The sequence below is a fragment of the Phalangium opilio genome, unplaced genomic scaffold (assembly GCF_054372755.1).
Source record: "Phalangium opilio isolate 3A_F unplaced genomic scaffold, DU_Popi_V2 ptg000061l_1, whole genome shotgun sequence".
Classification (NCBI taxonomy): domain Eukaryota; kingdom Metazoa; phylum Arthropoda; class Arachnida; order Opiliones; family Phalangiidae; genus Phalangium; species Phalangium opilio.
Genome location: NW_028324178.1, coordinates 6,418,592 through 6,445,429, shown reverse-complemented (window position 1 = coordinate 6,445,429; position 26,838 = coordinate 6,418,592). Strand labels below are relative to the sequence as shown.

General features: G+C 37.3%; 2 protein-coding genes and 1 long non-coding RNA gene across 6 annotated transcripts; 2 read left to right on the top strand and 1 right to left on the bottom strand.

The window, feature by feature from the left end:
• Positions 1–6,188: 6,188 nt before the first annotated feature.
• On the bottom strand, positions 6,189–8,023 carry LOC149664111 (uncharacterized). Its single transcript, XM_089842008.1, has 4 exons — positions 7,585–8,023; positions 7,125–7,328; positions 6,341–6,930; positions 6,189–6,236 (listed from the first exon to the last, which is right to left on the bottom strand). The coding sequence occupies exons 1-4, from the start codon at positions 8,021–8,023 to the stop codon at positions 6,189–6,191; spliced, it is 1,281 nt and encodes a 426-aa protein (XP_089698134.1).
• A 1,585-nt stretch (positions 8,024–9,608) lies between these two features.
• LOC149664110 (uncharacterized) lies at positions 9,609–13,907 on the top strand. Of its 4 annotated transcripts, none has more exons than XR_016368354.1 (6): positions 9,609–9,742; positions 9,920–10,036; positions 10,094–10,242; positions 10,324–12,383; positions 12,464–12,701; positions 12,784–13,907. It is a non-coding gene; the product is annotated as an uncharacterized LOC149664110 (long non-coding RNA). The 4 variants fall into 4 exon arrangements; XR_016368353.1 differs by having other exon boundaries at positions 9,802–10,036; XR_016368352.1 differs by having other exon boundaries at positions 9,609–10,036; positions 10,324–10,422; positions 10,519–12,383.
• A 2,700-nt stretch (positions 13,908–16,607) lies between these two features.
• On the top strand, positions 16,608–23,349 carry LOC149664109 (uncharacterized). Its single transcript, XM_089841918.1, has 2 exons — positions 16,608–23,070; positions 23,171–23,349. Exons 1-2 carry the CDS (start codon positions 16,858–16,860, stop codon positions 23,195–23,197), a joined length of 6,240 nt encoding a protein of 2,079 aa, XP_089698044.1. The 5' UTR covers positions 16,608–16,857; the 3' UTR covers positions 23,198–23,349.
• Positions 23,350–26,838: the final 3,489 nt, after the last annotated feature.

Genomic DNA, 26,838 nt, shown 5'->3' with positions numbered 1-26,838 from the left:
TCCTTACGGAGGATCAAAGTATATGGGTAGTGGACGTCCTCCTTTGGCCATCTAGAATGATACTCTTTTAGTACCCCCTCTTATTTGCTTGGAAATAAATTTCCAAGGGAAAACAGAGATTGGCTCTATGGATAAACAAAAATGTTCCCTTGTTAAGTTCGGGATCTTATTATTTTGGAGGTAAACTTGGACCTCATATTTCGACCCTAATCGTTTATTATCAGGAGGTCGATAATAGATATCGACTTCATAACCTCCTGGCTGAACCGTCGCCTGTTTACTTACCTCTCGTCGCCATCCCAATCGAAATGGTTCTAAATAAATATCGGGTAAGGTAGCCCTGTTTAATCTAGGAGTTCTCATAGACTCTGATAACGTGGTCGATGAACTATGAGGCACACGCAGCGATTTGGATTGTGATTGAGGAATCGATTCAGGTGCCAAAATTTCCTCCGAAAAGCCAGAAGAAGGTGATTGGTGTAACGCTGGTTCCGATACTAATTGTTCAGAAGACGTTTAATTGTTTTCCGGCGTTAGAATTTCTTCTGTAAAACTGGAAATTGACTAATGTAGCTCTGGTTCCGCGACTGATTTTTCATGATCAGACGGGGAAGCCTCCCCTGCCGCAGAAGGCGGACTATCCTTAGTGGGATGATTGAGCTGAAAAGCTCGCATATCATGAAAGGTATGGAGTAGGAGAGGATGGTCTTCGAAAAGGGCCATGCCCGGTTCACTATCAGAATCTGTTGGTGGATGTGAATCATCTGGAATTGCTGGAGGGATCTGTTGATCCGCTGCTTGATCTTCTAGAGTACTTGATGTTGACGTAGAAGGGACATCTGGAATAGCAGGAATTGTCGGTTGATCGACATCCTGACCGTCCTGAGGCGGTGACGGTGAAGTAGAAGAGGATGATGATTCAGATGAAGTAGTTGAGGAAGTCGCCGTAGGAGGGTGGTCCATGGTACCACCGTTCTTTGTGGGACTAGGCTCAGGATCATCTGCAACGTTTGATTGTGAAGAGGGGGCCTTTTCGGCATTATCGAAGACCGCTAAATTAGTCCAGTAGAGTTTCAAATGCTCTAAAGGCCTTTTCAGACGATACAACTTTTTGACTAGCTCGATGGGTCAAAAAGTTGTATCAACTTGCCCAATTTTTGGAAACGAAAAGCTGAGTAAATTCTTCCTTTTCACATGACTAAACTTTTACCGCCATTTTTTTAAATCCATTTTTTAAGAGCCAATAAAATCAAAGCACTGGTCACATGACCCTAAAGGGTAAACAAACAAAACCGACCGATATACCTAGATTTACCAGTTAATGAGTTATTATTTGTGAAATTTGTTTATATAAAATTAATTCATCAGGATATCTAAAACCATGGCATTTAAAAGAAAAGCTGCTGGTGCCTTAATTCTAATAACATTACTTGACGATGACGAAGAAGGTTCTGAACGAAAAAAGAGAGAATTTTGGGTTAAGCCTTGGTTGGCCCGTCGAAAGAAGCAAGGCACTTCGGAGAATTTAATTAAGGAATTGAGACTTGAGGATAAAAATAGTTATAGAAAATTTTTGCGAATGAATGAAGACGCGTTTGTTTTCTTGCTCGGGAAAGTTAAAACCTTTATTGAGAAAAACGATACTGTAATGAGAGAAGCGATAAGTGCTGAAGAAAGGTTGAACGTAACCCTACGATTTTTGGCTTCAGGTAAGCATTAATATTAGTTTTAAATTTAAAGCGCTTCCATAATGTATTTGTAACAAAGTGAGGTTCAATTCATTGCGTTAAATCTTGATTTTAAGGTGATTATAATAAAAATTTTACAGGTGAGATCTTCACGTCACTTCATTTTCAGTTTAGGCTGGGGATAAGTACTATTCACGGTATTATTTATGAGACATGCAAGGCCTTATTTCAATCTCTGCGAGATGAGTATGTGAACAAGTCTGAATTTTAAGTATTTTTCTATAACTTGAGATTTCTCTTCCCTCTATATAGATATATCAAAACACCTACAACATCCGCGGATTGGCTAAATATTGCCAAAGGCTTTGAAGATAAGTGACAACATCCTAGATGCTTAGGAGCATTGGATGGAAAACACATTTCTATTTATCCACCCCCTAATTCAGGGTCATTTTATTACAATTATAAAGGCGATTTCAATCTAGTTTTATTGGCTCTTGTCGATGCTGATCTCAAAGTAATGTTTTCATGTTATCTTGAAATATGTAAAGTAATTTGTGAAATTTTTAGGCTATTTATCTTGATGTTGGAACTAATGGGCGAGCTCATGACACGGCAGTGTTTACAAAGTCCAAGTTGGGCACTATGGTTGACCAAAATAAGCTTAATCTCCCTAAAGCCAAGGCATTGCCAGGTATCAAATATGTTTTGAAGCAGGGCTGTTCGAGTCATGATTTTAGGGGCTCGAGTCCAAGTTTGAGTAATAGAAAACTGGACTTACCGAGTATAGTCTAATTTTTAATTACTTGTTCGAGTTCATGCGCAAATTAGGTTGCTGTGATTCATGGCACAGAGACTATCGGTTTAGTGTTAACTTCGTAGTGTCTTGTTACTTATGAAACAACCAAAGATATGTTTTAACTTAAGGCAGATAACAATTAAACCAGGGCCCTTCAAACACATTTTAAGGTCCCTTTAAACAATTAAGAATAATACGGCACTTCTTTCAAATAGGGCAAATCAAACCAACAAATTACGTAATAGTGGCTGATGAGGGTTTCCCCATGAATCCACACCTTCTGCGTCCATATCCATTACGTGAAATAACACGGTATAACTCGATTCACAATAAACGGTAACTATTTTCATATACTCATGAGTATGAAGCTATTTCGGCTATTAAAATTAAAAATGAGCAGTTCTCGGTTTAAATATAACTTTGAATTTTTCGCCAAAAAAAACTCTGAAAATTGGTAACTTCAACTTCTTCTAGAATATTTATCATAAGCAATAACGATTAAGTAGTCGAATATTTATCGAATTGTAAACCGCGAATAATAAAATCACTATTTGATATTCGCTTGAATATCTAAAAACATGCCAAACAAATACGGAGACGATTATTCAGCTCGATATATTGGATCATGTTCTTTGTTATAGCTGAAGCATCGCCCATACTAAATTTATCACTGTAAGGATTAATGCAATAATTTATAATTTTATTTACAGCCACTCTCGTGCTAGACGTGTGTCTGAAAATTTTTTTGGCATCCTAAATAATCGATTTAGAATATTTTTAAAGCCAATTCAAGCTCTACCGGACAACGTTGTGACGATAGTTCTTGCGGCATGTACCATGCACAATTTCCTAAGAGCCACAGTTCATGATTATGCACCAAACAATAGTTATGAAATTGTTTCGACTAGAAGCCTACAGCCCTTATCCAAGTTTGGGGTCAATAGCACAAAAGAAGCACAAGAAACAAGGGAAAATTTGAAAAAAAATATTTCCTGACAGTAGGGGCAGGGAGTAAGGAACGTTAGAGGGAGTTTTGATCTAATGCTAAAAAAACCGTCATTCTCTCTCTGCCGCCAGCTTCCGCTTCTATCGACTGTTGCCCCACTCACTCTGTTCAACCTAGGTTCAACCAAAAATCAACGTCTGTTGGGAGGAAACCGAGGCTTAATAAAAATGCCAAATTGTTTTTGTCGAGGGGTTAGTCATTCTCCAAACTTTTGTACACCTGATTTCTGATTTCTGAATTTTTATGTGAATTCCGTTGATTACTGAATGAATTTCTTGATTTCCGTGATTACGATTATTTTAGGTGATTTCCATAATCTTTACAATGATTTCCCGTTATTGCCGCAGATTACTCGTGATTACTATTTGAATTCCACTGATTACTCGTGATTACTATTTGAATTCCACTGATTACTCGTGATTGCTATTTGAATTCCACTGATTACTCGTGATTGCTATTTGAATTCCACTGATTACTCGTGATTACTATTTGAATTCCACTGATTACTCGTGATTACTATTTGAATTCCACTGATTACTCGTGATTACTATTTGAATTCCACTGATTACTCGTGATTACTATTTGAATTCCACTGATTACTCGTGATTACTATTTGAATTCCACTGATTACTCGTGATTACTATTTGAATTCCACTGATTACTCGTGATTTCTATTTGAATTCCACTGATTACTCCATTTCAACTGATTACGATTTTTATTTTGGATTTTCGAATTCCTCGATTGATTATGCGTGATTATTTGACGAAATATGTGATTACCGAGATGATTACAAAAGATTACTAGGAAATCATGTGATTATTTCTGATTCTCTCAATATTCCATGTGATTTCCAGTGATTATCGGAGATTTCTGATTACTCACAAAATTGATTATGATTACTTATGATTTTCTTAGAATTCTAGAAATCAAGTAATCGATTTCGGCGGTTTTGTACACCTGATTACTCAAGTGACTAGCCCCTCGGTTTTTGTAACGGTTGTAGGAATGATTCAAGGTATTCGCTTGAAAAAGTATGAAAGGAATATCTTTCCACGCGTTTCCAAAGCCAAAAACCCAGATAAAAAATGTAAAAGATGGATATTAGCTAGTGGAAGACCGATTTCCACTAGCTTCTATTCACTTTCAATAAATTTCAAGCTTTGTTTTTGGTTTGAGAAATGGTTTGAAAACGAAATTTACCATGTCGGGCCTTGTTAAATACTTAGGGTTACTTGAATAATTAAAAAACAACACTTCTTATAGTTAACCATGGCAGAAATTCAAACACGACCTTCCCCTTCTAGTTCAAAGCCGGTTTTTAAATTTGACGCATGCGCGCGGACACCGCCATGAGTCCCTGAGTCAGCGCCAAAGAGAGACGATTTTAGCCACGAAGCGAAAGAACGCGCCTATTCACTTTAACACTCCCTCTCAAGTCTCTCCTCCCTGCACTTAATTAATAGTGAAAAAAGTGATTAACAATTTTAATAAGAAGTGATTAAACAAATGACCAAATAAAGGTATTTAAATGGGGTAAGCTGGGGTAAAAACATTTTCAGAGATGACCAATTTTCATAATTATTTTTTCATAGATAGTTCATATTAATGGCTATTAAAGGCAGTTTCCCAGTGTTGCCAGGCCATTGGTGAGTCAAAAGAATGCATAGATAAAGGCTAGCAGTTTAGTTTCACCATAAGTTTATAAGATGTGTTCCATAAGTATGACACTAGCTATACGTTGTAATTCTATAGGCTTACTGAGAGCTAGTTCGAGAACGACGCGAGAATTGACTACACTCAGTTTTGCAGTCCATCTTCCTACTTAGTCTTTACTAAGCCTTTGACAGCGCCTCACCAGGCGTCGCTTTACGAGAATCTATGACGTTTAACCTACGTCACTTCATGACAAGCTCTCATTAATCAGTGACACACTTATGGAACATATCTTATAAACTTATGGTTTCATTCGGTACATGACCGCAACTTAACTCACAGAAGGCCTGACAACACTGCACTGAAGTTTAAGCCTAGATAGGGTAAGGAATTTTATGCAACCCCTTAGTGAAAACTATAATTAAGATAATTAGATAAGTCAGTTCAAAGGTCACCTCATCTCATATATGGTCAAGGGCCTCTCTCTATACTGAAGGTTATTTACCCCTTTTTTACACAGAAAAAGGCTTATTAAACCAAACCATTTAGAAACGCATTTCAAGAATTTGCTAATAATTTCAAAAGTCCACGTGGTAGGCCTAGGCCAAGGTAACACCTGCAGGATGTTGCCCTTAGCGCTGCCTCTTACTCAGAACGTAAAGGGGGGGTTTACATAAACACATGTTTTTCTGCACAAGTAATTCCCAAGTGTTGCTTTGCTTTTACGTTCTTTTGTAAAAAGGAAAACAATTAAAACATTAAGATCTCAATTTCTCAATGCAGGTCAAAGTTGAACTTGGTCCGATAGCACTGCAGCAACCCTTTCTTCCATAAAAGATAAGGGAGCGAGTGACCCGATACTGAAAACAATGCAATTGTCTCGAGCCCAGGTCCGGTTAAAGGGGGGGGAAGTACCTATAACCGAAAACAACTTGACCTTCGACCACTATTTACTATTCCTGGTAAAAACCCATCTTCGTAAGTAAAGCATCGTTCTTATTGGACCATTAGAAAAAAGGGGGCGTGGCGATTGTAGACCATTTATCTATTTAAGTCCAATTGAACACTATGATCTTCCATCATTCTTTTCTATACGAATTCCATAGAACAGTCATGAATATCAACCGACACCAAAGTAAACCCGAACCCCGTCACGGGGATTATCTCCCGATCTGGCAACGGTGGTCTGGGACCACAGGCCGGAATCCATATTCCCTCGACCATCGCCCCGGAGGCCAGAAAGCCGCGGCAACACCAGTCCACGGTCCCCAACCAAACGGGTACCGTGGACGAGGTCGCAATCCCCGCGGAAACCCATACCAAGGAAGAGGTAGGGCATCATACGTCCTAGACAACAGGACGAAGACCGCGACGAACAAGACTACGGGAGCACCGTTGCCACCTAGTGGAGCAGCCGTAGGGGACGTGAATGTTAGATTTTTCAAATGCTTGCCACTTAAACTTTTGCGTTTTTCGGAAATAACATTTCCAGCTCTTGAAAATAAACGTTCAGCTGAAACGGAAGTACCCGGAATTACTAAATAATTTAAAGCTACCGCAGCTAACTCTGGGAATATTAGTTCATACTTAGACCAAAACTTAATTGGGCATTCTGTTCTTTCTATTAATGGAAGGCTCAAATATTGTTTCAATGATGGATCAATTTCACCATCAGAGTAAGAGCGATCTAAATTAACTTTCGAACTTTTAATTAAAGTTTCATGAACACCCCAAACGCTTTGAGGTTCAGTAGTAGACGGAGGTTTACGTGCAGCTAATTGTTCTGTTTCAGTTACAAGAGTATTAATTTTCATTTTCCTGTCAATTTTTCCATTTTGGAAAAAGCCAATGGCGACTCAAAATGTGTTTTCTTAAATCTAGGGTCAAGAATTGTTGAACAAGCATTTAGTTCATTTTGCTCTAGAAAACAAAAGCGCTTGGAAATTTGTTCCAATAGTTTTGCTCTTAATGAAATACCACACTCCGTTTTACAGTCTTGTTGCGAAATGGAAATTTTTAAACATCTACTTAATGGAATTAATTTTGAAAGAGTAGTATGCTTTTCTGAAGAAGTCCCTGTAGTTACCTCAAATAAAGGTATCAACAAAGATTTCAGTTCTAGTAGTTCATCAAGTTCGGATGCCGAAATTATTGGCGGTGCTTGCCTACTTTTAGACAAAGCTACAACAACGTAACGTTTCATCATTAAATAACAAGAATTCCAAAGAGTTGGTACCTCTTGAATAAGTTTTAAAATTGATTTCCCTGTTTTGGTCTGTGCATCATTTAATTGGGAAGTAGCTAAAGGACTAGATTTAAAAAAATGTACAAGGGTTTTGACTTTTTTAACTAAAGTCTTTGGTTTGTCGAGAGATAAACGATTCTAGGGCCACCAGATTTAACGTATGAGCAAAACACGGTAAATGTTTAAATTCACCAAAGGTGTCTTTTACTGCCCTAACAATATTGGCTCCATTGTCTGTGACACAGCCTACCACTTTCATAACTGATATATTCCAATCAGCTAAAATTTCAGATAATTTCGTTGCAATGGCCTCCGAAGTGTGGCTACCTGGGAACTCCTCTACAGTCAAATTATGCGATCTATGTTCTTCCTCAAAAATGTTATGAACCGTAACCCCAATAAAAGAGGTGTTAGAACAACTTTCCGACCATATATCGGAAGTTAATGAAACATGTTCTACAGAATTTATTACAGATTTAAGAGTTTCAACTAATTTTGTGTATTTTAAATCTAAACCAGCCGTTACTGTTTTCCTACATGGGAGTTTATAACGGGGGACTGCAACTTTCATTAAATAACGAAAGCCCTCTCCGTCAACCACACTAAGGGGCAATATGTCTCGAGCAACCATGAACTGAATAGCATCAGTGAGTTCAAAATTCTTATTGCCTCCCGAATTAAATGCTGCTGCTCTATGAAAACTTTCGGTTAAAGTTAGCTGGTTGTGAGTTTCTGAAGCTACTTGGATGCTAGGTATTTTTTAACGCTACTGATTCAGTTGAAGATGTACTTGTACTTGGTAACGAAGTCGCGGTAGGGTTTTCATTTTCGATTGAAGTCGCGGTTCCCAATAATACAGAGTGTATCTGAAATGGACGTAGGAGCGGAAGTATTTGGGTTCCTGGGGCCAATATAAGACGAAACTGTTCTATGACATTTTGTCGTACGCCAAGCCATTTGGAAGTTACTTGAACCTAACACTTGCTAGTTTGCATAAATCACAGCATGTTGACATCGTCTAAAACAGTAGGAATTAAGTTCAAGAATGATGATTATTGCAAATTAGTGGTTGCCAGCTAAATGAAAAAAAGCCTCATAGCCATAGAGTTTATCGTAAATTTTTAAGGAGTAGAAAGTTGTACAGTTGGTGACTCATAAAGGAACATCAATGTAAAACAACATGTTACGATTTAGTGTGTTGAAACTACTGACCGATACTAACGGTAAACTGACAGCGATAAGTAGCGCAAACTAATATGGAACACCGACATTTTGCTTCATTCTTCAAACAATCGAAAGGTTGCATTTAGTTTAAAGATTAGGTTAATGTTGCAACTTATCGAAATCGGTATTCGTGAATAAATGTTAGTGGGCGAATGTTTGGGATGGGATGCTGGGCAACGTCTGTTAAAACTGAGCAGTAAAATGCATAATTTGCAAAAATTAACCCTTATAAAAATCAACAAATAATGATGAAACCTAAATGTTGAAAATGAATTAAACCCTTATAAAAATCAACAAATACTGTAGAAACCTAAATTCTGAGAGAGCGGTAGCTCTCTTAGATAAGACTTCATACTGCCCTTAATGTATAAGGGTGGTTTTTTGATTGGATGTAACTTTTTTTGGATTTAGTTTACTGTTTTGAAAAAAATCCACAGAACTACAGTTCGGGCCCTTAATATGTGGTTAAAATTTCAAAAAGATCCATTCATTAGTTTTTCTTATAAAAAATAAAGTTGCCAAGGGTGGTTTTCATTTCCATAAAATTCATCACACCTTTTTATGAAAAACAGGAATTTTTCCCATAGAAATAACATGGGAAATTTTTGAAAAAGAACCGTCCGGTTAATCCGATGTTAGAAAATCTATACGTTTGTTAGTTTTGGGAACGGTCTTAAATGAAAGGTAGAACACTTCTCATTCCGCTAAGCGATTTTCATGGAAAATAATTATGTTTAAGTATTAATTTTGATAACATTTAGAACATAACTCGATTTGCGATTTTATATCATGGATACACTAATTTACTAGAAAATATCAGCGCGACCAAAATTAGCGTATTTTAACGTTTAGTTGCCTCATAATAATTTGAGAGTTTCTTCATAATGCTTTTTGGATGAAATGGCCTATAGAGAGCGGGATAAAACGGCTTTAATAATGCCGCGCAGCCGCCGTGACGTTGAAACGGCGATAGCTTTAGTCGGCGACGCCATCAAAATACTAGAGTCTAAATCGTCGCCTTAAATAGCGTTTATGAACTTTGTGAAGCTTTAGGAAAGTAATTTGGTCTAATTTTAGTATTTTTAGTTGCTAAAACTTAATATTATTTAAATATAAAACGCTTAAGGTAAAAATTATCATTAAACTTGTAAATTATTGTAAATTAATCTATTTCATTTCACTAAGCCTTGGTCAAAACAATCTCCGTAGCACCTAGGGCATAGGATAGGCAATCCTCCTCTGTTCCTAACTTCGAAGTCGTATTATGCTATGATTTTATGCTTTGTTTATTTCGTCAATATAGGTAACAGTAGCGCTAGTTAATTCAGGATACCGTTATCTAATTTGCTCAAATCAGGGTAGAAAAAACCATGTAGTCGTGTTCTTTAGTACACATCTGCTTTGACTGCACACCTTATAAGTAATGACTGCAGACCTTATTTTGTTAACTAATAATCCTCATTTATTATAATTTTAGCTCAAAGTGCTTTAATTGACACGCTTTTAACAAGTTTTATTAATTGTGATTGTATGAATGTAACACTTGATGGATGAAGTTCAGTTTGGTACGACGCCACTTAACGCGAGCCACCCAACGAACAATGGTTTCTAACCAAATAGACTATTGTGAGTAAATCAAAAATAGTAAATAATTTCCTAGAATGCTGCTAGTATTTTTCTTTTATTTCAACAAAATATTTCCATCAGTTTGGTGGAGAAAATTCTGCGTTAGCGTTAACATAGTTTTCTCAACAACGAATACTGGAATGTTGAAATCAGTATTTAATGCCCAACATTTGTTATTAGGTAAAAATTTAATTATAAATAAATTATTTGCGTGTCCAGTCACTGTCCATAACTCAGTTTAAAAAACCCAATGTTCCTAATGTTGTAAAATTGCAGAAAAACAGTTTATTTTGCCAAGGTTAGCGGAGCATCTAGTGCTCTAACAGAAATTTTTTTTTTGCTTTGAGATGTGTGGAAATTTGTTATGTGGACAAAATTGTTAACGCTAATTTATAAATAAATTGACAATTTTTAATAGATATTATTAATATTAGACAACAGTAGCTAAATGACTCCATTCATTCATTCATGACATGATTCATTTATGTCAGTATACATGTTTGTTCATTATTTTCAGTATAAATGATTCATTTATGTCAGTGTAAATAATTCGTTTATGTCAGTGTTAATAATTTATTTATTTATTTATTGAATGTGTTGTTCACAAAGTCAACAATATGACGTATGTGTGAACATCGGAATTCAATACATTAGGCAATTTGCGGAAAGACAATAAAGGAGTAGAGTAATACGAGAACAAAAATGGATAATGTAATTTAAAAAAATAATAACAATACATAGTTTACAGGCGTGGAGGATTCATACCATTTGCACAAGTAGACCTGGCAACATAGAGTGTAAAATAGCAGCCGATTTTACACTCTAAGTCGCTTGGTCTCCTGGTGTTAATGCTAGGAATCCTCCACGCCTGTAAACTATGTATAAAAACAATGTCAGTTAATTAGGAATTCCCTGCACATTAATGTAATTTTTTAAAGTAATCATTTAGGTTGAAGGGTGAAAGAAGTATAATGCTTACAATTTAATACAAAAAATGTCTAATATTTTAGGACGAAAATGGAATTTATTAGTTACAATGACGACATGATTCAGACAGGCTACAGCACATGCAAAGTGTGTTTGTCCGAATGTACTTGGCACCCTACGTTTGTCTAGGTTATGTATAATATCAAAAACTAATTATATAAAATTAGTTTCGTAGCTCGAGTGCACGGACCTCTAGGCCTTAGTCTCAAATGCGTGTTAATTTACCTACAGCCTACTACACGTATTTGAAACTAAAGGGCCTAGAGGTCTGTGCACTCGAGCAAAAAACTCCCGGATATTTTAAATCCTGAAGATCAGAAGTTTTTCGCCTCTTGACAGCACGTACAAATCTTAGTCTCTATGTAATCTAGCTTTGCGAGTGCTGACAACCGGTGCTGTAACAGAGTATATACAGATTAAGCTCTCGTTCGAGATAGGGATTTGCCTATCCTGTAGAGTGAAAACCAACCGCGAAATACCAGCCAGCGTGGGAAATAAGGCGTTGGCACAGGGCAAATGACCAGTTTAAAAATTGCGTGGATCAGTTTAAAAATTAAATCGCAGGGGGGTCAGTGGTCCACAAGACCACTAAGAAAATTCAAAGGTTTCCAGAGTCCAGACATTAGCTAATATATTGTAATTATCCACTTCTTCAATTTAGCAGACGACGCACCCTGGTCATTGGTCATGGATCAGTTTATTTATTCCAGGCTAGAGCGATCGCTGGCCCAATGTCCAGTTTAAAAAAATCCTTATTTCCCACCCTGATACCAGCAATCTTGTTTTCCCAGTTACGACGTAAAGGGGACTTAAATTCTTTTTTGATTGGTTGTTTGGTAATAGGAGAATTTAGGGAACTCTCCACCAGTCTGGGAAGTAGGGATAATTCTTAAACTAGTCCTTGGGACCAGTGTCTCCCCTAGTGTCCTAAATAATAAACTGGTCTCCGAACTGGTCCCAGCCTTTGTTCTCCTACAGATTTGCAATTAATAAACTGGTCCCGAGGACCTGTAACCCCCACTTTTTGAATTAAAAAACTAGTCAAAGCAATTAACAAACTGGTTTTGGACCAGAGAAAGTGTGCTATTTCCCAGATTGCTCTCGACGACTGTCTGTATAGTAGTTTTTCACTCATACTGGGAAGCAACGCATATGTGAGAACACTTTTGTAAACAAAATTATGATTTTTCGTGTTTATTATTCACTGTTCTCTTAACTCTTGGTTTCGTTGTAGAATAAGGATGATAGCGATTTGTCCAATTTGTTACCTTACGCTTATGGGTCTTGATTCTGGTTTTTAAGAGAATGCCATTCTCAGGCTTTTTATTTTATAACGCTGTTTAAGGAATTTCGCTTAGCCTCGGTCAAAATAGCGTTATGATAATGATAATCATGTTAATGTTGTTGTTATACGATAGGCAACATCAACTTCACTTATTTGGGGTAAAAGCCAGTCATTAAGATTACTGTAGGTAGGTTAAAATAAATTATAAACAAATTAATTATTAATCTTACTGGTAGATGAATCAATTACTACATTGTTTTCTGTGACAGCTAGGACACATTACTATAATCTGTAAAGGTTACACCTCCGCTACCGAAACTTTGGCGATAACTTTTCAAGGGAAATTATGGCAAACAGAACTGTATACATTATTTCATTTAATAACATTTTAAATTTGCATTATTTACATTAAAATTCTTCATTAAATGTAAAAATTATTGCGGTTTATTGAGTTCCCAGTTAGTTTTATACTCAGTGCCACCACACGGAATAAAATCAAGTAAATAAATTTTTATTTTAAATACAATTTTAAGTTTTTAACAGTAGTAAAAAGCACATTATAGCTTGGAAATTACGCATGACGTTAATGATGGTTTTCCTATAAGCGTTAAGTAAGCTTAACGATAAAAACAAATAGAACATTTCTACTCAAATTTTGGTGTTGAATATCAAAGATATTGTAGTTTTCTAATTAATCATTAGAAATACATTATATTTAAGAACATGTTTTATTAAATATTACAATGATTAACTAATGTTGAATTAATATATAAAATTGGATTAAATCATTGTAAAACTGCACACCATTCCCCCCCCCCCGCGTATAAATTAAAAAATTGGAATAATAGACCAAATTTAAATGATTAATAGAAAACGGATATTTTAATACTTTTAAAACAATGTAATTTTAAAACAATGAAATTTTAATGATTTTTACAAAATGAAATTAAAAAAAAAAAATGGTGAATAATGATCCTATATTATAAAACCAGAAGAAAAATTATACTCTAAGAAGAATTTTATTGGAACACAGGAAATTAAATTAACCATATAATACTCATGGATTAACTAACGCGTTAGTAAATCCATGTAATACTGGTAGAAAAGCCTGTAACAACTAATTATAAGGCTAGTTTGAAGTTTAAATTTTCACGCATGTTATCAACAGGTCCCTTCATTGTCACCGACAACGTCCTGGCTAATCCATAACTATGAGACTTTACTCATAATAATACATTTTAGCCCTAACCAAAGTTTTGCCTATTCTAGAGAAATATGCTCAGAGTTTTAGGGCTTAAGGAACTATATTTCGTCATTGATTATATTTGTACCTAAATTTTTTAATATGTTATATGATATTCATGTCTAACACATTAAAAACTGTTAACATTTTTTCCAGTGCCCCAGTTTAATACAATTCTTCACATTATTTCTAAGAACTTTAATTATTTATTTTACTTACAAAAAAAAATTAAACGGTCTGCTTAGCGACACCCTCCTCGGCGACGGCCTCCTCCTCCATTTGGATGACTACATCCTCAGGGGCCTTCTGGGACGCCCCCTCTCCTTTCTCCTTGCCCTCCTCCTTTTTTTCTTTTCCAATAATTTAAATAGGCTATTAACTATCTTTATCTTTATTGAATTTAGAGTATATGTTTGTTTGCTAAACCATTCATTTGGTCTCACAATTATTACACACAAGGAGGATTCATACCATTTACACCTGAAGGCCAGGAGGCGCTTGGAGGAAAAAATGTAAAATGGGTTTTTGTCTTCCAGGTAGCCTGCCCTCCTGGCGTAAATGGTATGTATGCCCTATATGTGAAAACTAAATATAGTTTAGGGACTACACTAGTCATGAGAGATAGAGGACAGAATAAAAAGTGTTGTGCTGCCAGTCTTGAAACCACGGAGTTGTATCATTTCTTAAAATACATCTCCGTGCTGGTAGTAACAAGAGTGAGTTGATCTTATTGATTAATTGGCTGTAACTTGTTATAATATTTAAATGCCACATACAGAGCAATTAATTAACTATATGCCCGGACGACAGCTTATTCTGTATTATACTCTGTTACAGCAACGGTTATCAGCACGCTCAAAGCTAGATCTCTATGTAACGTAGCTTTGTACGTAATGTTAAGAGACGAAAAACTTCAGTATCTTCAGGTTTGAAATATGCGCGAGACGAGAATTTCTTACCTCCAATGCACGCCTGCACGGACCTTTAGGCCTTAGTTTCAAATACGTGTGAAATTGCCTAAGGCCTAGAGGTCCATGCATTGCACTCGAGCTAAAAAATTCGCGGATATTTTAAATACTGAAGATCCTTATTTTCCTCGTCTCTTGTCAACGCGTAAAAAGCTACGTTACATATTGAGACCTAGCTTTGGGCTTGCTGACAACCGATGTTGTAACAGTATATATACAGAATAAGCTGTCGCTCGAGATAGGGAGTTGCCGATCCTGTAAAGTGAAAAGAAATTTCCTCACGCGCATTCTTTATCCATGGTCAAACTAACAGCATGGATGAAGGATGCGCGTGAAAAACATTCGACGCTCTACAGGATGTGCAACTCCCTATACTAAAAAGTAGACAAGTCGACACTAGCGCCGCCTGGCTACCAGCGCTGGAAACCCTCGCGGGAAAAATAAAATATACTGGACACGTCACGCGCTACCGTCGTTTTTTTTTCTTAGCGTCGTCTGCTAGAACCAAAACAGTGTTTTTTTTCTTATGTCCAGTATTTTTTATTTTTCCCGCGAGGGTTTCCAGCGCTGGTAGCCAGGCGGCGCTAGTATCGACTTGTCTACTTTTTAGTATAGGGAGTTGCACATCCTGTTGAGCGTCGAATGTTTTTCACGCGCATCCTTCATCCATGCTAACAGCTTCTAAAAAAAGGATCCCTACCTTTGAGGGCAGGGCAATTCATAATGAAATGCCCTGCTTTTTTGCATGAATAACAAACGCGCGGACGCCGCCCCCCACGTTTACCGCGACCGCCTCGGCCGCCTCGACCACCGCGACCACCACGGCCGCCGCGACCATCACTATTATTTGTAACATACACGTTTCCTGTTATATGCCAGCTGTCCATTTTGTTAAGCCTTGGCCGGTTAACAAGGAATTAAAAAAAAAATCACAATTAACGTTAGAAAGTGCTCACTATCAATTTTCAAACTAATTCATATAAATAAACCTTCAGGTTGTTAAATATATGACTTAGCTTAAAAACAAATAAAAGGAAATTAATTCTTAATAAATTTTGACATAGAACTCACTTTCGTTTCTTCAAGTTTGAAATTGGTACTGTAACTATAGCCCACTCAATCACGCACTTCACGGTCGTGGAGCGCGTGATCGAGTCATTCGAGTGGGCTATGCACTGATAGTGTAAAATAAAAGAGAGGAATAATAAAAATCATAATATATAAAATTTTAAATATTTATGTAAATGCTGAGCTACATAAAGGAGCCGCCCTGTTTCTAAAGGGTGTATACATATGACAAAAATTAAACCTGTAACCAACTTTGCACACTCCAGTGGACAATGGCCCATAAATGTTCCTGTGCTTATTTTCGGCCCTGTACTGTACAAAACTTTATCTCTTTAACTAATAGCGATTTCCACTGACTGCTCGCGGAGCGCTCCCATGGAGCCATATAAATGGGAGAAGTAGCTCTCGGCTTCGTTAAAGACTGTTTTTGCTAAATCAGGGTCTCCTATATTTATTGCTCCATGGGAGCGCTCCGAGAGCAGTCAGTGGAATTCGCTATAAGCCTATTTTTATGTTAAGCGCCTCGTTTTCGGACGCCTTTTGGTACGTATTGAATTCTCCTACTCGATTTTCTCTGCTACTACTAAGACTTACAATTAATTTAATTTCTAATTAATCTTTTAATGGCTAATAACTTTTATTAGTTCCATTACTTTACAACGTCTGTATTAAATTATTTACATTTTTTCTCTTGTTTAATTTTTATTCTTTTTTCCCTTCACGTTAAGCCTAATACTTTTTATTACATTTCACTGTATGTTATTTTTATTTAAGAGTGTATATAATTGTACTTCTTTGTGGTTCCAAAGTGTTCTTTGTGCAACGCTTTATTGGATAGCTTTGTGGTTCCAAAGCGTTGTTTGTGCAACGCTTTATTGGATAGCTTTGTGGTTCCAAAGCGTTGTTTGTGCAACGCTTTATTGGATAGCTTTGTGGTTCAAAGGTGTTCTTTGTGCAATACCTAATTTGGGTTCTTTGCAAACACAAGTTGAAAATTGCTGTGTGGAATTAAGATCTGTTTCAAAAATACAGAACTGTGTTATATTTCTTTACGAATATTCGAAATGGTTTCTCGAGAAGAACAAAAGAAAATATATATGCGCTTAGTGATGCAAAAGAAAAGAGCGGAAGCCAAGTTAAAATCGCAAGTTCAGAGTAAATCATTGAAACATGATAAAACTAACAAACTTAAGTGTAAACAGTACTATCTTAAAAACAAGGCGTTGTTTAAGAGAAATAGTGCAAAAAACTATGTGGAGCGTAAATCTCTACTTGAGACAGGGAAAAAACCAAAGAGAACTAAGCCGCCAGGTGGAGACGCTAATTTGCGCTCAAAAAATAGAAAACCAAATAAACGGGATAAATTTGTCTTTGCGAAAAGACTCCTTAATGCGGGGATTTTCAAGACGAAAAACAAGAAATTTATAGCCGAAAGTTACAAACGGTTTCTAGTCACACGTTTAACTGAAAGGCTGGCAGTATTGAAGTCTTTTGACGGTGAGACTAGTAAAAGATGCACCAAATTTGTCTCTTACAAGCTAAAATGCCAATTGTTAGCTGGTAAAATATTGCATTTGAAAAGGCAAATGTATTCGGCATACCACGCCCAACTATCAGGGATGGTTAGCGAATTTAAGGATTTTGTCAAAAAAATCAAAGAAATTGGGTCAGTCACTTGTGACAATTTGACGGAAGTTGTGGGTGGGAAAAGGCTTCACAGTAGCCTAAAAGAAGCCTATTTTCATGAAATTACCTATTATGCAATTGGGAATAATGGCAGAATACTGAAAAATGACGAAGAGTCACGCTATACCAAAATTTTTCAATTGAATTCTGATGGTAGTGTACGGAAGGTTCTGAGAGACCGTGCTTCCAATTCGACTAAAGAACTGTTTGTTGATGAAATGGGAAATTTCGTTGAAATAAGAAACAATGACAAAACTCATGTCATTGAACGAGTCTTACAAATTAATGAGTCGGGGGTTGTTACGAATCTTTTCAACGTTGTTGAGAATGAGGAGAAGAACCCCAAAGCAAATTTAGTTATCAACGAAGATGGGTTCATTGAAACCCAACCCAAAACAGTTTATTGGGAATGCAGTGATATTTGTAATGTTCGAACTCGAGCCATTGCAAAAGTACTAGCTTTCATAAACACAGTTGCCAATGCTAATGAAAAATCTTTGACTAAAATTTTTGAGTCTGATTTGGACCTTTGCGAATTAAGAAAAGAATTTTGCAAAAAATCAAACGTGTTTATACCACCAGATGGAGACGAAATAGTGGTGAGAATAGTTCCGTTCCTAGGACACACCTCTTACTGCGCTGATAGCGAAGAGTGCCAAAGTAATTTGCGTTCTTTCGCTGAATTGGCTCCACATTATTCGGGAATTAGAAGTATTCTGAATAAGATCTATCAAATCAAAGCGTTGCTCAACGCGTTAACTAAAATTTCAACTGAAATTGAAAGTGGTGATTACGATTCTCTGACAACTGTCATGGCGAAGTCGAGAAAAATCTTGGCCACACGTGGGAAAAATTTAAATAACGAACAAAATAATGCTCCCACAGGAAGCATTAACGCTCCTCGACCGACTCTCGATGAAAGTGAAATCTTGAGTCTTTACGAGAATCAATTCGCTCGGGCAATGCTAAACACCAACGAGTTTCACGACACGCCCTGCGACTGCTGTTTTAGATTACTGAAAAAAACTGATTTAAGAGCTGTAGAAAAACTAGTTAACAGTGCTGTTTTTGATAACGAGGCCTATCTGATTTTAAGAGCTGGCTGGATAATGAATAATTCGGACGCTAGAGAAGCGGACATGCTTCTATGTCGTTACTGCGCTACGGATTTGAGAAAGGGTAAAGTTCCCATTAGATGTTTTTTGAACAACTTGGCGGTTGACAATCCTCCGCCAGATGTCACTAATTTAAACATGTTCGAGAAAGTTTTAATTCAACTTGTGAAGCCCTTCCACACTGTGGTGCGGTTAGGCACTAAAACCAATTCGAACGTGAAGTTTGGTACTGTTAAAGCTTTAAAGGGAAGAGTAATTTATCTTCCAATACCAGTGGAAAAAAATTTGAAAATGATTCCCAAGACGTTGCCTAAAAACCACGAACTGCATATCTTGGTGAATGGCGTTCCCACAGCGGACAAAAAGGTTTGGCAGCAGGTTGTTTGCCTGGAAAAAGTGTTGAAAGCGTTCAGTGTGCTGAAAAAGATAAACCCTTTTTACAAAGACATTGATATTTCGACAATGAATGAGGAATATATTTGTGGCACGCAAGAAATTGATGGAAATGAAAATTCATTGACTCCCGAAGAATTACTGAGCGTAACAGATCCACTTGCGTTAATTAATGATGGATCTGATGCGTTGACACGTGCTTCCGCTGCGCTTCCAACAGAAGGACCAGCGGATAGTAGTCACGACGTCCAAGTTGACCAAAACGCTTCGAACATGCAGAAGCAGGATGAAAATCAGTCTAGTCTTGCACCAGGCGACGCCTACAAAATCCTAACACAGCCCGAGGCTTTGTTGCGAAAACTATCTGAGGGTGAAGCCAATGATCTGTACGATCATTACTCTATTCATCCAGTGAACGTTCAACCACCGAAGGATTTATTGGGTGCTTACCAAATGAAGCGCGTCGAGGCCGAGCCGGTTAGCACTTGGGACAAAAAACTGGAATACATGAGCTTCGTTCATTTGTTCCCTCGGGGTCGCTTTGGCAAGCACGATGATAGACCATTTGGGAAAATAACGGAAACCGAGTATCGTTTATCCCGTCTTTTGAACAAAAGTCCAATTTTTAGACGAGATTACGCGTATTTGTTCCATTCTTATCAAGAATGCGAAATGAAAGCGATTTCTAGCAGTTTGAACTACGTTCTTCGTGTTAAAAAACCCATGCCAATTGGTGTTGAAAATTTGCTCAATCGAGTTGAATCTGGCGATAAAGAACTTGAGAGTAATTTAGCTACTTTCTTGGGTCATATTCGAGGAACGAAGGACTACTGGTATAAAGTTCTTAGGGACGTTCTAGCGATGATTCGGGAATTCGGTCCTCCAACCTGGCTTTTAACTTTTAATCCGGCCGAGTACGATGATATGGAACTGCACGATCACTTGAGAAAAGTGAATTCAGACGTTCCAGGAGTAGAGTCGATGACGGTGGCTGAATTGTTGAATTTAGACCCACTTAGCGTCAATTTGCACTTTCACAACAAAGTGCGGTCGCTGTTAAACAACTTTGTCTTGTGTAAGCAAAATCCAGTTCTTGGCATGATAGAACATCATTTTTGGAGGGTTGAATACCAATCTCGAGGTTTACCTCACTACCATATGCTTTTGTGGGCCAAGGACGCTCCAAAGATTGGAACTTCTTCGACCGAGACTATTTTGGATTACGTGCAAAAACACGTCACGTGTTCGATGCCAAGAGCATCGGTAAGTCCGGAACTACACCGGCTGGTAAAAAAATTCCAAACTCACAAATGCACCTCCAGTTGTTATAAGAAGGTGAAAAATTCTAAAAAAGGATTGAAAGTGTGTCGTTACGGTTTCCCTCGAAACGTAACAAACATTGCCACTATGAATTCTGTTAGATCAGTTACTCGTCACCGTAAAATGAAAAAGGTGCAGAAACGACTGTACGACTTGCCGAGAAAACAGCACGAAGTTTTAATCAATGATTACAATCCCACGCTACTTTTGGCTTCCAAAGCCAACATGGATTTGCAATTTGTCGCTGACAAATCGGAAATAGTGGCAAACTATGTCACGGCTTACGTGACAAAGGGAGACCGGGCTGACATGGACCAAACTTTTGCCGAGTTAGGCAACGAAAGTTTGTCCAAAAAATTATTTGCCTATAGATTGAAATCTTTGACGTGCAAGCAAATAGGAATTTATGAAGCTCTCGATATGATGCTGGGCCAAGACCTTTACAACAAGTCTGACAGCACTAAATTTATAAACACTAACTTGAAAGAAAACCGATCGAGAATTTTGAAAGGTTTCAAGGAACTCGCTCGTTTGAGGGAAACTGACCCCGAAAGCAAGGACACTTGCCTAAAAGGGTTCGTCGACGACAAATATCCGAATCGTCCTGACAGCTTGGAAAATCTAAGTTTGCGGGAATTTGGTCAGTTTTACGATTATGCGATGCGCTCTGAGGGTGTCGAGAAAAATGCGAATGTAATCCAGTTGAAAAACAATCTGGGTTTCATGAGAAAGAGAATTAAGCCGTACATAATAGAGCACTTTATTCACGACCCGATAGAGGAGAAAGAACAGTATTGTCACGCCCTACTGATCCTGTTCAAACCGTGGCGTGACGAAACTGAGTTATTGGGCGAGTTTGAAACCTACGCCGATGCTTTCGAAAACTCTCTTTCAGTGTTAAAAGAAATGAGAGAATATCACGCGAAGCTCTCTGTTTCCAAAGAAGTTGAAAAGAAACGGAAGGCTTCTAAAAAGGCGAAAGAGTCAGAAACCATCATTTCGGATGTGGAAAGCGACGACGATGAAAATGCTCTGCAAGGGAAAGAAATTGTTATCGAAACCGAGCATGCAATGGCTGATGTGGAAGCTGCCATGGAAATGAATTTCGAGGCTGATGTTGACAATGTGGCGTCACTAAACTCGGATCAAAAGAGAATTTATGATAACATCATGGATCACTTCTCCCAAAAGGGAGAAAAATCTGGAAACAAGTGCCTTTTTGTGTCAGGACCTGGTGGCACTGGGAAATCGTTTCTCATAGACACTCTCGCCAATGCCGTAAGGCGTCGCTTTCAAAATCCTGCTAGCGTAGCCATTGCCGCGCCAACGGGTTTGGCAGCTCTGAATGTTAATGGCGTAACGTTACACAGATTACTAATGCTACCGGTAGATCATGGGCGTATCGCCGAATACCATTCCCTGAGTTCAGACAATATGAGCATTATGAAAGAAACTTTGGGAAACTTAAAACTGTTAATTATTGATGAAATTTCTATGGTCTCATCGGTTTTACTGACTCACGTTCACTTGAGACTGAACGAATTTTGGGAAATGAACCAACCATTTGGTGGAGTGGTCTCTATCCTTGTTTTGGGAGACTTTTTCCAATTGCCTCCGGTTCAAGGGAATCCCGCGTTTATCAAAATCACTTCCGAAGAAGCCAGACTTAGATTCAATTGCATCGGAGGAAGTGATCTTTGGAAGTTTTTTAAATACGATGAACTAACGCAAAATGTTAGACAAGCCAACGACCAAAGTTACGGCGACATTTTAAGCAGAGTTAGAATTGGAAATATTTCCGAAGCTGATGTTGCAACCTTAAAAAGTAGATTGGTTGCTGACGGACAACACATCGAGGTGGCTATGGATCTTTTCATTAAGCTGTCCAATGAAGGGTTTCACCCAATTTGTTTGATGCCAAAATTAGCGATGTGCGAAAAATTCAACTGTGAAATGCTGCGAAAAAACGGCGAGAAAGTTGAAGTCATTCCTTGCCAGGATAGACTCGCTGACTACGGCAAAAAAATGAATAAAAACATTCTCAGGAGACTGCAAAGCCTACAAAACGAACCGTCCAAAACTGGCGGTTTGGAGAGCGAGTTAATTCTTTGCGTTGGCTGCCGTATAATGGTCAGAAGGAATATTAGTTTTGAAAAAGGCGTTGTAAATGGTACGATGGGTTTCGTAACTGGATTCAAGAAGGACGAACAAGGAAACGTTGTTGGCATTTTTCTCAGAGTAGATCGCGAACCGAATAACGACGACGCTAACACTGACTTTTTAGTTGAGAAAATTTGCGTCAAATTTTTGCTCATGACAAACATTTACGTTAAGCGCTCGCAGTTTCCCGTCATCCTGGCGTACGCTATCACGATACACAAAAGCCAAGGAATGAGTTTAAAATGCGCCATTATGGATTTGGGTCCGAATTTATTTGGAACGGGCATGGCGTACGTCGCTTTATCGAGAGTGACGTCCTTAGCCGGACTTCATCTATTACAGTTCGATCCGACTAAAATTAAGGCGGATGGACGAGCCATAATGGAGTATAACAGGCTTCGCAAAAAATATAGGCCAGATCTGCCTGTTTTGAAAATAACGGAGTCGAAAGAAAGGCCAGGTGGGAAAAGAAGTGCGCCTACACTATCTAAAAGCCTTTTAGAAGGCGAGGAAGAGAGATGTGAAGAAACACCGAAGAAGAAAAGGAAAGCCCAACAGAGTTTGGATAGTTTTCCCTTGAAGGGTTTAGCTAACGATGATCAAGTAACGTGCTATTCTAATAGCGTTTTGCAACTGCTCTTATTAGTGCCGGAATTAAGAGAATTGGTTAAGTCTTACAATGGATCGTTCGTTGAAAAACCAGTTTTACGGTGCCTTCATAACACGATAAACGACATCGAGAGTTCTCAAGGAAGTTTCAGTCGTAAAGGGTTGGAACTGAGAATGGCTGTTGGAAATCATTTTACGCAAAACGATCAACAGGACGCCAGTGAATTTTTGATGGTCCTCTTGACGACACTAAGCCAAGAAATGGAAGCCGATTACTCTAAGGTTCTAAAAGAACTTTTTTGGTCAAAGTCGCGAAACGTTACCAAATGCCCCAAATGTCAAGTTGAACAAAATTCGGAAAATATTGTTGAAAGCAACATTTTCAATCTTCCACTAGAAAACCGAGATAAAATTGATTGGAAATCTCTAGAAAAAAGGATGAGATTAACAGAGATGCGGTGCGTTTATTGTAATAATCCAACAATACAAGAGCGTGATGTATTGATATCCAGCGGAAAGTACGTTTTTCTGTGCCTTCTACGGGGCGATTACAGAGATGGTCGACCAATTAAGATTTCGACTAAAATATCAAATTTTGAAAATCAAAATGTCACTTTGAGCAAGATTCTCTTTAAAACTAAAGGGGTGATTATTCATAAAGGTCAATCGTTGGCCGAGGGACATTATGTGAACTTTGTGAGAAAAGACAACGGCTGGTACGAGGTCAGCGATGCAATGATCAGAAAAAAGGAGAGATTCGTCAGTAGCTTGACTGACGTCACTGTTTTGCTCTTGGAAAGAGTCTAAACACTTTAAAGGGGAACTAACGTGCCTGAAGTCCATATTAAATTTACCCCGAGTAAAGCCTAAAATTTCAATAATCGTACCAGAGAGGAGCATCATATCTGTCGAAGATATTCTAATAGTTTCATATTCCCTTTTAAGTAATTTATGCTTGGGTAAGATTGTTGGCCCTCGAGCATGTTTAAGGTTTACAATGATTAGAGATTAATTTTGATGTTGCCCAGACTATAATAACCGTGAATGGGAGAGGAGGGAGGATTGTAGGGCCATGCTATTGTTATGAAAAAAGGCGATGATTCTTGCATTAATTTTTAAATTTTCTAGTGAAGGGTTTTTAATACTCTGTGTTAGTTTTGCCCCAATGGTATTTTATGTAAAAACAAGTTAAAAACGTAGCCCCTGTTGGTAATGCTATGTGATTAAATATAATTCTTTAATAAGCTGGTGAAACTATTGAGACAAACTCATATTATTAGTTAACATTGAACAGATTTTTGGAACTGAGATTTAGACACTCGTAACCAAATATTAAATAAATACTGATTAAAATTAATATATTCGAAGAGTTCTCTAAATATCAGTTTCGCAACTACCATATTTTCTCTTTTAAGCGCGCTATATTTTTTTTACATTAAGACGCTTATAAATTTTTTTGCATTAACAATTTCAAACCGTTCCAAAAATTCCACGAGATTTTATAAACTAAATTAATTTAATCTAATATTATACTGTTTTAATTTCAACCCCCTGTAGCGAAGATTTTGTGTTTAAATATTATTTATTAATATAACCTTTTCTTTGTATAACTTATCAATAATGTGTACCCGACCCAATCTAATACCACTTACAAAAATCCATTTTTAAACTATTTAATGGCCATATGAACTAATTAATTTGTCCCACTAACTAATATCCTACTATTGTTGGAGAATTTGTTTTTATAAAGTTTGAGAATTATTTCCCCAATTGCGTTTACCAATATATATATATATTACATTACCCTTGTAAATAAATAACTAAACCATTTTTTTTTACAATTAATATTCCAGGAAGTTTTGCATATTCTCTATGTGTTTCTCACCAGCTGGAGTAGTCTGAGTGACGGGTGGCATTGAGTAAAACCAACAGGGGTAGAATGTGCAAAGCTTTCTGGAATACCTTTTTTTCTTCAAAATTTAATAACCTTTTCATTGTCCCTTTGGTAACCCACGCGCAAAACAATAATTCTCATGTCCTAGCAGCACTGTTTCCAATCTTAAAGCTAAGAGTTGCCTAACAAAATTTTAAAAAATTGACCCTCAAAATCTATTTTTAAATTAACATATAATAGCCAGTAAATAGTAAAGTTTTCTTTCGCCTCCTCCCCCTCCCCCCTTTACATAACTAATATAACGAAGAACAAAATTATTTCGACATAAATGCTACAAGCAGTGCATATTTTCAACTTTGAAACATGCAATTTAAAGACTATTTTCGTACAATTATAAGCGTATTGTATCAACACGTGCCAGCTGCTAAGCTTCAACAGAAAGATAATTCATCATAGCCTTTACCAGTATAATAAAAGGTTAAAACTACACAGCTAAAAATATGATCATCATCATTATAAAAAACAACACCACAAGGCTTCGATAGACAGATCAAGAAATATAAATATTCAACTTCTATGCCGAAACAACAGACACTTTAGACTGGCGTGTTCAAAGAATGAGAGCGACTTTGGATTAAAAAAGCAAAGATATCAAAGAAATAACCTTCGTATTGGTTGAGCGAGTGTCTATAGAACGTCAAGCTGTACCAAGGCCAAACAATACATGTCAATTATTTGGTTTCCCTGCATAATTATACAACGGCTTGGCAAGCCTTGCCTTCAAGTTCATCAACACAATAGAAGTTCATAACAGATATGAATTCGCTAAAAAAAACTTTTTTGAACAAAAGTTGCTTCAACGTTATTAAAATTTAGAACAGCAATGGTTTGTTACTAAAATTATGTACTTTACTATGTTGGGAGTTTGGGCGCACTCCTGTAAGCGAAGCTTCTGGGCGACAAAGTTTTGAGGGAATAAGGGACTTGTCAGCATGCCTACCCTACAGGAACTGACTACCCCGTGTCCGCGGGTGGTGAAATACCCCAAATCCCCCCTCCTTCACCACCCGATTAAACCTCAAGTACTTCACTCGTAACTCTAAAAAACCCAACTGTGATTAACCGCATAATCATCTTGGACTCCATCGAAACGCCTTATGAACGTTATTTTACGGACGTTTACCAAACAAAACAAGCTGGATGGAATTAGTAAAATAAAGCTGCCAATTAATGACGTTAAGCAGTAATGCTATCTGAGTTCAAAAGTAAAAAATATATAAAAAAATAAAATGGACTGGAGACGTCGCTAACAAAACAAAATCACGCGCGATGGAGCTAGTAAAAAGCTACCGATTAATGACATTAACCACTAACGCCATCTTAGTTCAATAGTGAAGCACAAGGCTCCTCATTAACTGTGAACTAAACTGCAGACTCTACATCAATAAAACAAAACCAAGCATGATGGAACCAGCAAAAAAAGCTACCAATTTATGACATTAACCACTAACGCCATCTTAGTTCAATAGTATTAAATATTGAAAAAATAAAAATCAACTGGATTGAAGATGTCACTAACGAAATACAAGACGCTTCATTAACTCTCTGAGCTAAACTGCAGATTCTACACCAACAAATCACTACCCTTTTTAAAAAGCATCTTTGAGTATATTAGCAGTATTTTAACAAACTCCCCCTTCCCTTTTTTATACCTAAAATAATTTAACATTAAAACCCATGCTTACTATTTTTCTGGCTATTATATATTCTCAATTTTACAGTCCTAGGATTAAATGTGTATAAATATTTTTTCATCATTGAATTATTCACTTGAGAGATTAACAAAATGATTATTGGTGCTCTAACGT